The sequence below is a fragment of the Dendrobium catenatum genome, unplaced genomic scaffold (assembly GCF_001605985.2).
Source record: "Dendrobium catenatum unplaced genomic scaffold, ASM160598v2 fragScaff_scaffold_586, whole genome shotgun sequence".
Classification (NCBI taxonomy): Eukaryota; Viridiplantae; Streptophyta; class Magnoliopsida; order Asparagales; family Orchidaceae; genus Dendrobium; species Dendrobium catenatum.
The window spans coordinates 663,938-676,137 of NW_021319048.1; the positions used below are offsets into that span (position 1 = coordinate 663,938).

The following is a 12,200-nucleotide window of genomic DNA, read 5'->3' on the forward strand; positions in this document are numbered from 1 at the left end:
TAGTAATATTTTTATACTAATTCTATAACTTATATGTAAACTAATTTTATGTTAAATGTGAACTAAATTTAAAAATTCATATGTTTAAATTTAAAGTTTGAATAATATATTATTTTTGTAAAGAATTTATTTATATTTAATTATAAATTTTAATTATCATATAATTTAAATATTTATTATATCGTCGGATTCAACTCCAATCAAAATATTAATGAATCTTAAAACTTTATTTCTTTCTATCTTTTTCCAGTCCTATTTTACAATCTTGATTTTAGCTTTTTATAAAAATAAAATACTTGATGGGCCAAGGCCATGCCCCAAACACTCCCACTACATATCGAAAAATTATTACTTGCGGTGTTCGGAAGAGTCCGGAAGTCAATCCGGGCCACGCCATCCAATATATAGTGTATTGAATAAGGTGGGGTGTTCGATTGGCCTCCACATATGTTCCGACTCCACACAAAATAATCTGTCCTACAAATCTGTTGACGAGGATCAGCATGATTATGATCAGGGACTGTGGCACATGAAATCATGAGTGTGATTGCCAAAGACTTTGCAGACATCGCAAGTTAGGAGAATTACTAAGAATATTGAAATAAATTTGAGATGACAAAGCATTTAAATTTTTTAATTTAAATAAACTTAAAATTCATAAAAAAATGAATATTTTATGACATCTTAAATTCCTTACATACAAATACAAGTAAAATTTATAAACTCCTTTCATTTAACACATATAAAACATTAACACGTACAATACATGCAAGCTTAAGACAACCAGATGGCCGATCTTATCAAGTTCAAACTTTCAAACAGTTCGAATCTTTTTACAATTACTAATAGAAACAGTAACATACATTAAATACTGTTCTGTTCCTGGGAATCCAGTCTTAATCGAACAGTAGAACGTCCCACAGAAGAATCAATCAACCATCCACAAGAGCACTAAGTAGCGCAAGAGCATTACTAGTATACTTCTCCAACCTCCCAACCTTTGCAAGGAACCGCTTCACCGACGAGCCAGCGCCGCCTCTGAAGTCATGAAAACCGTCGATGCAGGTTTCTTCATTAGTTAGGGCAGCGCTCATCCACGTCTGAGCGTTGGATGCATCCCAAGAAAAACTCGACCCGCCCGACTGCGCCGCCCGCCCAAGCTTCTGAGTCTCCGCCACCGACTGCTTGGTAAGATACGCTGCAGTCCGCAGCAAATCAACACAGTCACGAAGGGCCGCGCTGGCCCTGCCAGTGCTGCCTCGCCGCAACACCGCCGCCTGCAAAACAGCTTCCTTTATCTTGACTAGGCTGACGTCCGCCGCGGCGACGGCGACTGTTAATGGGCTCTGCTTGACGGTGGTTGCGTAGCGTTTGAGGGAGGTGTAGCAGAGATTGGGGTAGAGGGTTACGGCGCAGCTGCGGCTGATGAAGTCCGTGGAGTTCGTCGTGGCGGAGACCGCCGTGGGCGAGATGGCGGTGAGGACTACGGCGAGGAGGAGGAGTAAAGATGCCATTGCATGAGAGAGGTTAGGTTTTCGGTTTGGCGGTGAGGAGGATTTTATAGGGGAAGTTAGGGGACTGTGGGTCGATGAGGGAAATTACGGAATTGCCATTGGATGAATACTGGTTGTACACGTGTATGGAGGAGATGTAGGTTTGTAGAATGTGGATTAGAATCTGATGGCATTAGATGATTTTTAATTTGTTCATGTGGAGAATAGGTATATTCCGTACTCAACATGATCATAATTTTTTTTTGTCAATTGTTTTTACGGTTCCTCAGTCATTCGAGATGAATGTTATTGCGTGTTTGAATATTTACGACGACTATATTAATTTATTCTGTCATGTTGTAACAAAAGAATTACAAATCAAAATGAAATTGTATGGCTGCTTACATAGATGACGAATGATGATATATGATAGATTTTAATGTCACATGATGATGGGATGTCGTTGATAGTCGAGGATGGATAACTATTGTGATCGATGAAAACCATCAGCATCTGTTGATGGCGAATGCTAGGTGGCATGTGGAGTTATGGATTTCTATGAGTTTCATAGCATTCTCCTTGGATTCCTTTGAAAACATATATAAATATTTCATATTTTTACAATAAATTAGAATAATCTTTGAATATAATCCTCATAGTTATCAATTACTCGTTCTCTAGATTTGATCATGATCCCCTCAAAGTCATTCAATATGAACTTGAGCTAAGCTCTGCCTGATAATCAGAATAGTTTCGATCTTGTGCTAAGCTATGCATGATATTTTATCTGAAAAAATATCTATTGATTAAAGAATTTCACCTGATTAAATTTATTAAATAATTGATCAAGATCAAAATATTATAATTAATATGATGAGAAGATCTAGAAATCCTAATTTCACCAAGTAACTATTGCAACAAAATTATCTCAATGATAGTAGTCAGTAGAGGTCATGTCATGATAGTACTCAACTTTCATGGATGATTGAGAACTTTATTTATAAGAAAATAATGAGAATAAGATGACTCTCAAAAAAATTTAAAAAACAAAATCTCAATCTCTCTTAATAATTAAAAAAAGTCTATGTACAATCTAGCTTAATTTCCTCATAAAAACCTTATCTAATAACAAAAATTAAAACCAAAACTAAACATGATGTCAAATATATTTTTGAAATTTGTTGGGGTTGGTGGTTTGGAGAACGAAGTTAGTTGTGCTTTATCTCCTTATGCTCATCCTTTTTTTCCTCCTGTGTTATTACCTAATTGTGTTGAGGCTGTTAATGTGGCTGCTTCGGTTGGGGTTTCTTCTGCTGTTATTAGTGAGGATAGATCCCCTGCTGTGGATGTTACCGCCAGTTCGGGATGTCATACTAATGCTGATGGAGGTGTTGTTATTTCTGATGTGAATCCGGGCATGCCTATTCTGTCTAGCACTGTGATTGTAGAGCACGCTGAACCGATTCGGGTTCCTAATCTTGCTGTGAGGACGGATGGTCAGGGAAAGTTGGTGGACGTTCCAGTGAATGAAATTGGTTCCCAAGCGTTAATGGATCAGGTGGGGGGTTCGGCTAGTGTTGATGTTAGATTACATGAGGATTGGCTGTATAATTCGTCGGAATGCGATTCTGATTCTAATTCCTATTATGATCCAGGAAATGAATTTAGTATGGTTCGTGTTATACCTTTATCTGGAACTTCGCGTGGAAAATTTTGGAGTAGAGGTGGTAGAAGAAGATGATTCGGTTTTTTCTGTTGATTGGATTGCTCTTCGTTTCGATTGTTGGTTGCAGGGCAATGATGGGACCGGGGCTCCTCTCCTTGTCGCCTCCTTGTGGCAACCTTTACTGGATGGTCCTTGTGCGGTTTCGAGGTTGTTGGTAGCCTCGGTCATCTACTGAGCCCCCATTTTGTTTCCGGGGTTTTTCTTTTGTTTTGAGAGGTTTTATCTTTTTGATTTTTTTCTTCCCTGGCTCTAGCTGTTGTAACCGTTGTTTGTCTTTTATAATATATTATAATGTTTTGGAAAAATAATAAATAAAAAAACTAATAATTCTTGATTTAACTATTTAAGTTAAGAGAAAATGACGGAAAATATAATTTTAGATGCATACCTATTTTTTTAGAAATAAAGCAAGTTATATTTTAAAACACTCAAAATTATTCCGAGGCGTTATAAAAGTATTTTAAAAATAAAAAATATATGTCATAATCAGATGACGATTCTACCGTCACCATCATAAACCGATATTACTTAATAGAATGAAATATGAATATTTTGAAATATTCTAACTTTATTATTAAAATTTATTTAATCTTTTTTATATGAAATATCTAAAAAATTAAATTCAAATATCTTAAATTCTTTATAAATAAAAAATAAAAAACTTTTCGTATTTCCTTTTCTCTTACACATATGATATATCAAACCGTACAAAAAATAGAAGGCAAACAGAACCACAGGGCAAAAGGCTTCAATACGTTCCACAAGCTAGCTGAGAAGGTCAGAGTTGTAATTTGAGTCTTTTATAATTACCAACAGCAACAGTGTACTATATTGAATACTGTTCTGCGAGAGTTATCGAACAGTAGAACGTCCCAGCGAAGAAAGCTTGGGGATTAATGGTGGAGGAGGGAAATGAAGTGACGGAATTGCCATTGGGTGATCGGAGGATGGACTATTCTTTCTATTTTTTGTGCTTTGAATTTTGATTCGATTAGCTCATTCTTAATTTGTTCATGTGAAGAATTGGTATTCCTTAACTATTTTGATCATTAGTTTGTATTTAGTCAACTATTTAGATTTTGTTTGGGACGGCTTTCTTACTGCTTTGTAAAGCGGCTTTTTATTTTAAAAGTTTTAATTTGTTAGTAAAAAGCTGTTTTAAAAAGCAATAAGAAAGTCATCTCAAATATAACCTTAGTTGTTCAATAATATTAATACTTTTGCGCATTTGAATATTTATAGTGGTCATAGAAGATGAGCACAAATATAATTAAATTTTTGCGTAAAAATAAAAAACTTGGATGTTTTTTTTTTTTTCGAACAATTATGACAATTAAGATAAATTGACATACATATCATATATGTAAGACCCGAACAGAAGACCACTTAGCTGATAGTCAAAGTTTCAAAATTTTTTGAATTAAAAAATTTTCGTTAAAAAGCAGACTTCGGCTTCGTTTGAGACGACTTCGTTGGTGCTTTCTACAGCAACATTTTAGTATACTAAAAAATTGTTTTCAAAAACACTAAAAAAGTTGTCCATAGGGGTCTCAATTTCAGGTCAACCCGAAACTAACCCGTTTTTAGAGCGCTTCGAGTCCGGGTCAACCCGACCCGAATGACCAGGCGCCAATAAAAAATTACTAGTTTTTGCATCCAAAAACGGGTCAATCTCCGCTTTACTAGTAAAAAGGGTCAATCTCGGGTTGCCAAGTCAAAAACGGATTTTCGTATAAAAAACATGTCAATTTCGGATCAAAGGGTCAAACCGACCCTAACCCAATTTTTGAAATAGATCGAATTGTTGAACCCGATCCTGAAACAGGTCGGGTTCGAGTCAAGTTCCGTACACCCTAAACACAAAATTTTCAGATCGGGTTCGGTCGAATTTTCAGGTTGGGTCCAATATTGACACCCCTAGTTATCCTAAGCAAAGTCTTAAAAATTAATAAGAAAGCAGTCCTAAGTAAAACTTAAATCTGTTGATGATCGAGCAAACAATAATAGATGCAGCGTCACTCTGCAATACGCTACGAAGAGCAATGAATGTCGACAACAGTCGAACTTGATGGGGATGCAATAGTTGTTGTGATTGACGACAGCCATTTGTTGTGATCGACTGTGGATGTCAAGTGCATTTCTGCAACTGTGTGAAGTTCAAAATATCCTCCTCTGAAATTAATTATTCCTCGTGAGACATACAAAAATATAGCATATTGTTCGTTTAGACGAAAAAATTTAAATGCGCGCAATGGTTTCTCGGCCGGGGAATGCGGGGATGGATCGCCGGAAAAGGGCGTTGGCTTTCAAAGTTCTGCCAATGCGGCAAAACGATTCCATTCTTCGTTGAATCCTTTGACCGGTTTGAGGTTTTGTGTGGATGCATGGTTTTTAGCCATTTATTTGGATTATCGAAATTTTATTGTCATTTATGATGCCATGCATGAGACCCACCCAGCTAATGACAGAGCCGTGCCTTCTATTCAAAATTTGCTTACAGTACGAGTGCTGCTCCTGCTCGTTAAATATATAATTACCTAAGTTTTGTATGGGATAATTTTTTTATTATTTTTTATAATAATTTTTTAGTTAAAAAAAATTTGTGTTAAAAAGTTGTTTTAGACCCACTATGGTTTAGTTTGGTTGGTGGTTGAGTACAGTTGGGAAACCTCAACTCTTGCTCGATTTCCCTCGAGCGACAGCGCCTCTTAAGTGGGGACCAATCAAGTGCAGAACATGAGGTTTCTGACATGAGTGTCTCTTCGAAGTCAGCTGAGGATTAGTCACGCTGCCAAGTTCTATTTTGGGGGTGGGAGCGGGTGGATACTCCGTTCAAAAAAAAAAAAAGTTTTAGAAAATAATATAAAAAGTTATACCCCCTAAATTTCATTCTGGAAAATTTTTTTCTGCCTTTTTAAAATAATTTTTAGTACAAAATTTTCTAAAAAAATTTGTACTAAAAAAATGTTTTAGAAAGCAAGATAAAAGCTATTCAAGACAAATGCTTAATGGGTATGTTGTGTGAGGTTGCATTGTAAGCTAAGTTCTCAGGAGACAAATGATCTCAAATTTGTTATCCATTCGGCGAAAGCAACACAGAAAAAACGTGATATATTACTGACACGCATCTTGGCATAACTTTTGCATGGGAAATTTGGTCCAAAATGTTGAACATTTTAATATATACGAAAATCTTATCAAATAAAAATTCTATAGATTTAGGTTTTGTTTGGGAAGGCTTTCTTATTGTTCCTTGAAATAATTTTGTAGTACAAAATTTTAATTTTTATAATTAAAATCTGATTTAAAAACAGTAAGAAAGCCGTCTCAAACAAAGCATTAATAGATTATAAACAATAATGAAACCTTACCAATTATAAAAAATTAAAGTAGTTTTGATGCACCGAATGATACTCAGTAATAATATGAAATTTTATCTTTAAATATATATTATGTAAATATTTTATGTTGAATCATCTTCTATTTTAAACTATATTTTATAAAAGACTTAGTGGTCATTCAATTTTAATCCCATTTTACCTTTTTTATTCTACTTTTTAATAATTTTTAATTTCTTTTTATTAAGTAGTAGTTAGCTTAACTACAACCCAATAATTTATTTTGTATATTTTTTTTGGAACATTACAGTTAATTATGATAAATTCATATACACATGTATCTCATATGTGAGACTAGAATCTAAGACATTTTAATTGATAATCAAAACTCTCAACCAACAGATTAAGATGATCTATGTTATTATGTCATCTAATTAATTATTTTCACTATTAAATTTAAATGAGATTAAAATTTCATATCTATTAAAAATCGATGAAAGTCCATTGGCAAACCACTGATCCCTCCGCCCATCGCGAGCTTCTCCGCTATTCTTCACATGAGATCCTCATTTTCTATTTTTTTTTTTAACCAAACACTTATATTAAAGATAATGAAACGATTACAAACTACAATATTTCGAAAAGAAAAAGAACAAAAGAAAAGAAAAAACCAAACTAAAAGCGGGCTCAGTTAGTGGATGAGGCTCCCAGCACCACCAAAACCCGCCAGGACCGTCCAAAAGGTGGAGAAAACCCTAGCATAATCCATATCATTGGCAAGCTTAATTAAAACATTCGCTTGATCCAACAAAGTCACTGAAAACTCCCCAGAAAGTTTTAAGATAACAAAAAATCTATGAATGGAATCTAAAGAAGGACGCTTAAGGGGAAATCTCCCCACCAACGCAAACTCAAAAGGCTTAGCTAGATGCAAAAACTCTTCCTCCGAAAACCACAGAGAAGGCATTCCCCGATTCGAAGAAATACGAAATTCCGGAAAAACACTCGAATCACTAGAGCCAGATAGAGCATCCTTAAATGATTTAGGATGCTTACCCGAAAGGAATCCAGGATCAAGCAACTTTTTAGCCATCAAGAAGCGTACCGGCGGCAAGGAAGAGGCGGCGCTAGGGCAAAAGCCCTAAAAAGGCGAAACCCTAGCAGACGGAGAGACGGAGGGGACGTGAAATGAAAAAGCCGAGATCCTCATTTTCTATTGATCATTGATACTTCCTAAGAAAAATAAGGATGTTCTAATATAATTTATATCAAAATGAGCTTAAATGCTCTTTAATTTATACTGAAATAAGTATATATATATATCATAAATTAAACAAATTTTAGAATAAATTGAAAAGCATTTAAGCCTCTTGTTTGGGACGGATGTAATTTTTATAAAAATGATTGAAAAGCTATTTTATATGAAGTAATTTTTTTGAAAGCTACAATAAAAAATAGCTTTCATGCATAAATTTATTTGAAAACATTTAAAAAAAAAATTATTTGAAAACATTGTAAATATAGTAGTCAAATAAAACTATGATATAATATGTAAAGAAATATAATAAGAACATTGTACCAAATAAATCCTTAATCTCACATAATTCTTTTTCATGAATCTTTAGTCTCCGTCTCTTGTCATGCAATTTGATTTTATTCTTCAAAATAGTGCCTTAGGGTATGATTGGGATAGCTTTCTTGCTGCTTTATTTTTTACATAATAATCATAATTTTATTAAAATTAGCTGCTGCTTTCTCAATATTTTCAATTTGATGGAAATGTGTTTTTTTAACCAAATTAGCTAATTATTTTTACCACGGTAATTTTACAATCAACTTTATAAATTACAACAACTATCTCAAAAAAAAACCCTTAGCCTAATTCATTTTTCTTTTATGAACTCTCTTTTCTATTTTTTTCCAAGGTTATAAGGGATTCTCTGTGGGCGCAAATCCACGGATCGTCATTTGGGATAATTTTTTATCAATACATTTAAAAAAAAAATTGTATCAAAAATACTGTCCCAAACGAAGCCTCAAATGCGAGAAGATTCAATCAGAGGCATAATTTTGAGCTGGTAATATAAATTTTGCATTCATTTCCTTTTTTTTTTTCCTTGGCATAAATTTTTAGGTCGGGTCTGGGTCGGACTTCAGATCAGCCGGTAATATTGACACCCCTAACTACAAAATACTAAAAGTTGTCATAGTTGTCTTTTTATTACAATAATTTAATGCATCTTTTTTATTATTTTTTTGTAATTTCTAAAAATGTTCATATCCGAATTCCGCTTATGAAAATAACGACTTTAAACATGTAGATTTAAATTAAGGTAAGTTCCTAATCAAATGTCCCTTTTGTTTACGAAAGTGTTACTATTCAAATTTGCTTTGTGAACTAATTGTCATAGAAATCAACATCATTAAACCCACAAAAATCTTTACTTCTTATCCATCCGTCGGCATAACAATCACATGATGCATGTGATGCAGAGTTTGTACTATAGAACTTTAAAAATGATGTCCATAAAACATTAAAATGAAGGATAATTAGGTTTATGTACTTAGTAAAGCTTTTCATTTTTTCTAAATTTTGTATAAAGTTATTATATGTAGTGAAAAATATGAGTTGAGGTTTTATTAAGAATTTTGATATTTTAGTGTCAATTTTAAAAAAAAGAAGTAGGAGGCTCATTATTTTATATGAAGCCAAGATTTAAAGATTAGGTAGATAATTATTCCTTTTTATTGATGATTATAATTTTGATGGTAATTATTAAAATATTTAATTTAAGCCCATTTTATATTAAATTCTTACCTCTCACTTATAGGGTTTAGCATCATTTTTTTTATTAACTGCAATGTTGGGGTGTCAATATTTGACACAGCCCAAAACCTGACCCTGACCAGGCCCGAAAAATTTTTGGTTCGGGTTAACCTGTTTGACATATGGGTCGGGATCTAGTTGACAAAGTCGAACAGTTTTAAAAAACTGGGTCGGGTAGGGTTGACCCGAAAACCCGAAAATGACATGGTTGACTAGTTTAGAAAACCCTATTATGTTTTCTACATGTTTGTGTGTTGTTTGCGGGTTGCTTCAGGCTTCTGTGGCTTCCGTCGTCTACGACTTTCGCGGCTTCTTACTACCAACTTCCATAGCTTCGGTCGTTGGCCCGTCACAGTTCGAGTTGCTTCCGACTTCCGCGATATTCGCTGTCTATCAAGCTGAGGCGCCATCTTATTCAGCCATCCGTCTTTCGATGTCCTTCTCTGCCGTCTATAGTATGCATTCAAGCGGCCGTCTGCGATCCGCCAATCCACCAGTCCGCCTTCGATCAAAGCTCCTCAGCAAGGATCGAGAAACCTGCGCTCCACAGTTCACAAGCTTGTTTGCTTGTTTGCGGGTCGGGTCGGGTCAACCCGTAACCCTGCGGGTGGAGTCAGGATTGGATTTCCTTACCCGTTTCCAAAAATGTGTCGGGTTAGGGTAAAACTGTTTAGACTCTGATCAATTTGGGTTCGATCCAAATTTGACTCGTGGATCCATTTTGACACCCCTACTCCAATGGTTAAAACTATTACTAAAATCATTGTAGTAGTCTTATGACTGTTAGAAATTCATTGTATTTGTATACCCTAGAAGAACTGTCTGCAATAGTCTGTAAACAACTTCAAATCTTGACAATAGCAACTGCTTTAACCATCACAATTTTAATTCCGGAAAATATATCTGATGAAAAATCCATTAAAAATAATGTGGTCCATACATCATTCATTGAACTAAAATATCTATGACTAGGGGTTAGGATGGTTGCTAAGGATGGAAAAACTATTCATTGTGAAGGCCAGGTGCAGAACGCCGGCAGGAGACCAATCAAAATGCATCATGTCATCAGCGGCATCAAGCCACTGAACAGAGCGAGGGGTTGAGGTGGCTCATTCTGATTAATCTCCAAATGACATTTGGTGTCCGCATAGAATAAGTAATCCTAAGGATGATAGTGCATAAGAGAGCGGATAACTCTCATAAAAAAGGAATACACTGTTTGTGTCGAGAATGCGTTTGGAGATTATAAAGCATTGAAATTTATTTAATTTGAACTAATTAAATCTTTTGTGATATCCTGAATGATATATAATCATTCCAAAAATATATTTTCATGCCATCTCTTCCTAGTAGTTACATTTTTTTTTAAGATGTACAGGATCATATTTCCTCTTTATATCAAAAATCCGGAGCAGGATCGTCTGGAGGTTTCAGGCGCCAAAAGGGGACGTGCGATGGAGTGGGAGTGGTCGGGACGAAAAGTTATTACGCCCGGACAAAAAAAAAATGGAAATTCGGACATATACTGAGCAATACTGAGTGCTCGGTACTGAGCTCCAGGTGACGTGGCGCGTTATTATTGAACTCTGGACGCGTTCGGTGTCCGGACACAATAATTACTAGGTTGGGAGGGGTGTGCCGGCGTGGCCACAGATTGGAGGGCGTGGGAGCAGATGGGCAAAACGTGCGGGTGTAGCCACTCTTCACTAATAAATTTCTTGTAAAAATAATTTCATCCATGTTGCCTCATGTTAAATAGCTGAAATTTTAGAGTAAATATATTATTTCTTTTTGCTTACACGAAGAACACAAATTTAGACAAATATAGCCATGTAAATTTCTTTTTACAATTCATGGGGCGAGAAATTATTTTGTGCAGACACCTGAACAGTCTGAAGACTAACCAGAACGTACCATGTCATTCAATATATAACGGTAATGAGCACCAATATCAAACAATAAAAGCCGTAGCACATAATAATTTTTCACACACACCACTCGTCATTACCTGAGAAGACCAACTTGCAAACAGTTAAAATAATTTCTGTATAAGATATTTAACACTGTTCTGATTGTGATCATTTTGACGGGATAAGAGAGAATAAATTTTGAGGAATCCGGTATTAACCGTCCAAAGTTAATTGTACGGCTAGGATAACATTAACCACACAGAAGAACGTCCCACAGAGGAATCAATCAACCATCCACAAGAGCATTAAGCAGCGCAAGAGCGTTACTTGTATACTGCTCCACCCTCCCAACCTTCGTAAGGAACGCCGTCAACACCGCGGCGGAGCCGCCGCCGGCGTCGTTAAATCCGTCGATGCAGGTATCTTCATTAGTCAGGGCAGCGCTCATCCACGTCTGAGCGTTGGATGCCTCCCAAGCAAAACTCGGCCCGCCCGACTGCGCCGCCGGCCCAAGCTTCTGAATCTCTGATGCGGACTGCTTAGTCAACTCCGCCGCCGTCCCCAGCAATTCAACACAGTCACGCAGGGCCGCGCTTACCCTCCCCACGCTGCTGCGCCGCAACTCCGCCGCCTGCAAAGAAGCTTTTTTTATCTTGGCGAGGCTGACGTTGGCGGCGGCGATGGCGAGGGTTAACGGGCTCTGCCGGACGGTGGATTCGTATGGTTTCAGGGAGTTGTAGCAGAGTTGGGCGTAGAGAGTTACAGCACAGCTGCGACGGATGAAATCGGAGGAGTTTTCCGTGGCGGCGAATTCCGACGGCGAGATGGCGGTGAGGAGGACGGCGATGAGGAGGAGCAGGGAAGCCATTGGATGATAGGTTTGGTGAGCGGTTTGGGGTTGAGGGG

At 36.3% G+C, this 12,200-nt stretch overlaps 2 protein-coding genes across 2 annotated transcripts; both read right to left on the minus strand.

Moving 5' to 3' along the window:
- Window positions 1–729: 729 nt before the first annotated feature.
- On the minus strand, window positions 730–1,514 carry LOC110115359 (pectinesterase inhibitor 9-like). The gene has a single exon (XM_020848579.2). The coding sequence runs from the start codon at window positions 1,512–1,514 to the stop codon at window positions 933–935; it is 582 nt and encodes a 193-aa protein (XP_020704238.1). The 3' UTR covers window positions 730–932.
- Window positions 1,515–11,406: 9,892 nt separating this feature from the next.
- LOC110115344 (pectinesterase inhibitor 9-like) lies at window positions 11,407–12,200 on the minus strand. Its single transcript, XM_020848554.2, has one exon. The coding sequence runs from the start codon at window positions 12,160–12,162 to the stop codon at window positions 11,581–11,583; it is 582 nt and encodes a 193-aa protein (XP_020704213.1). The 5' UTR covers window positions 12,163–12,200; the 3' UTR covers window positions 11,407–11,580.

Excerpts from the sequence above, each read along its gene's own strand:
- LOC110115359 (XM_020848579.2), bottom strand. The coding sequence starts at position 1,514 with ATGGCATCTTTACTCCTCCTCCTCGCCGTAGTCCTCACCGCCATCTCG.
- LOC110115344 (XM_020848554.2), bottom strand. The coding sequence starts at position 12,162 with ATGGCTTCCCTGCTCCTCCTCATCGCCGTCCTCCTCACCGCCATCTCG.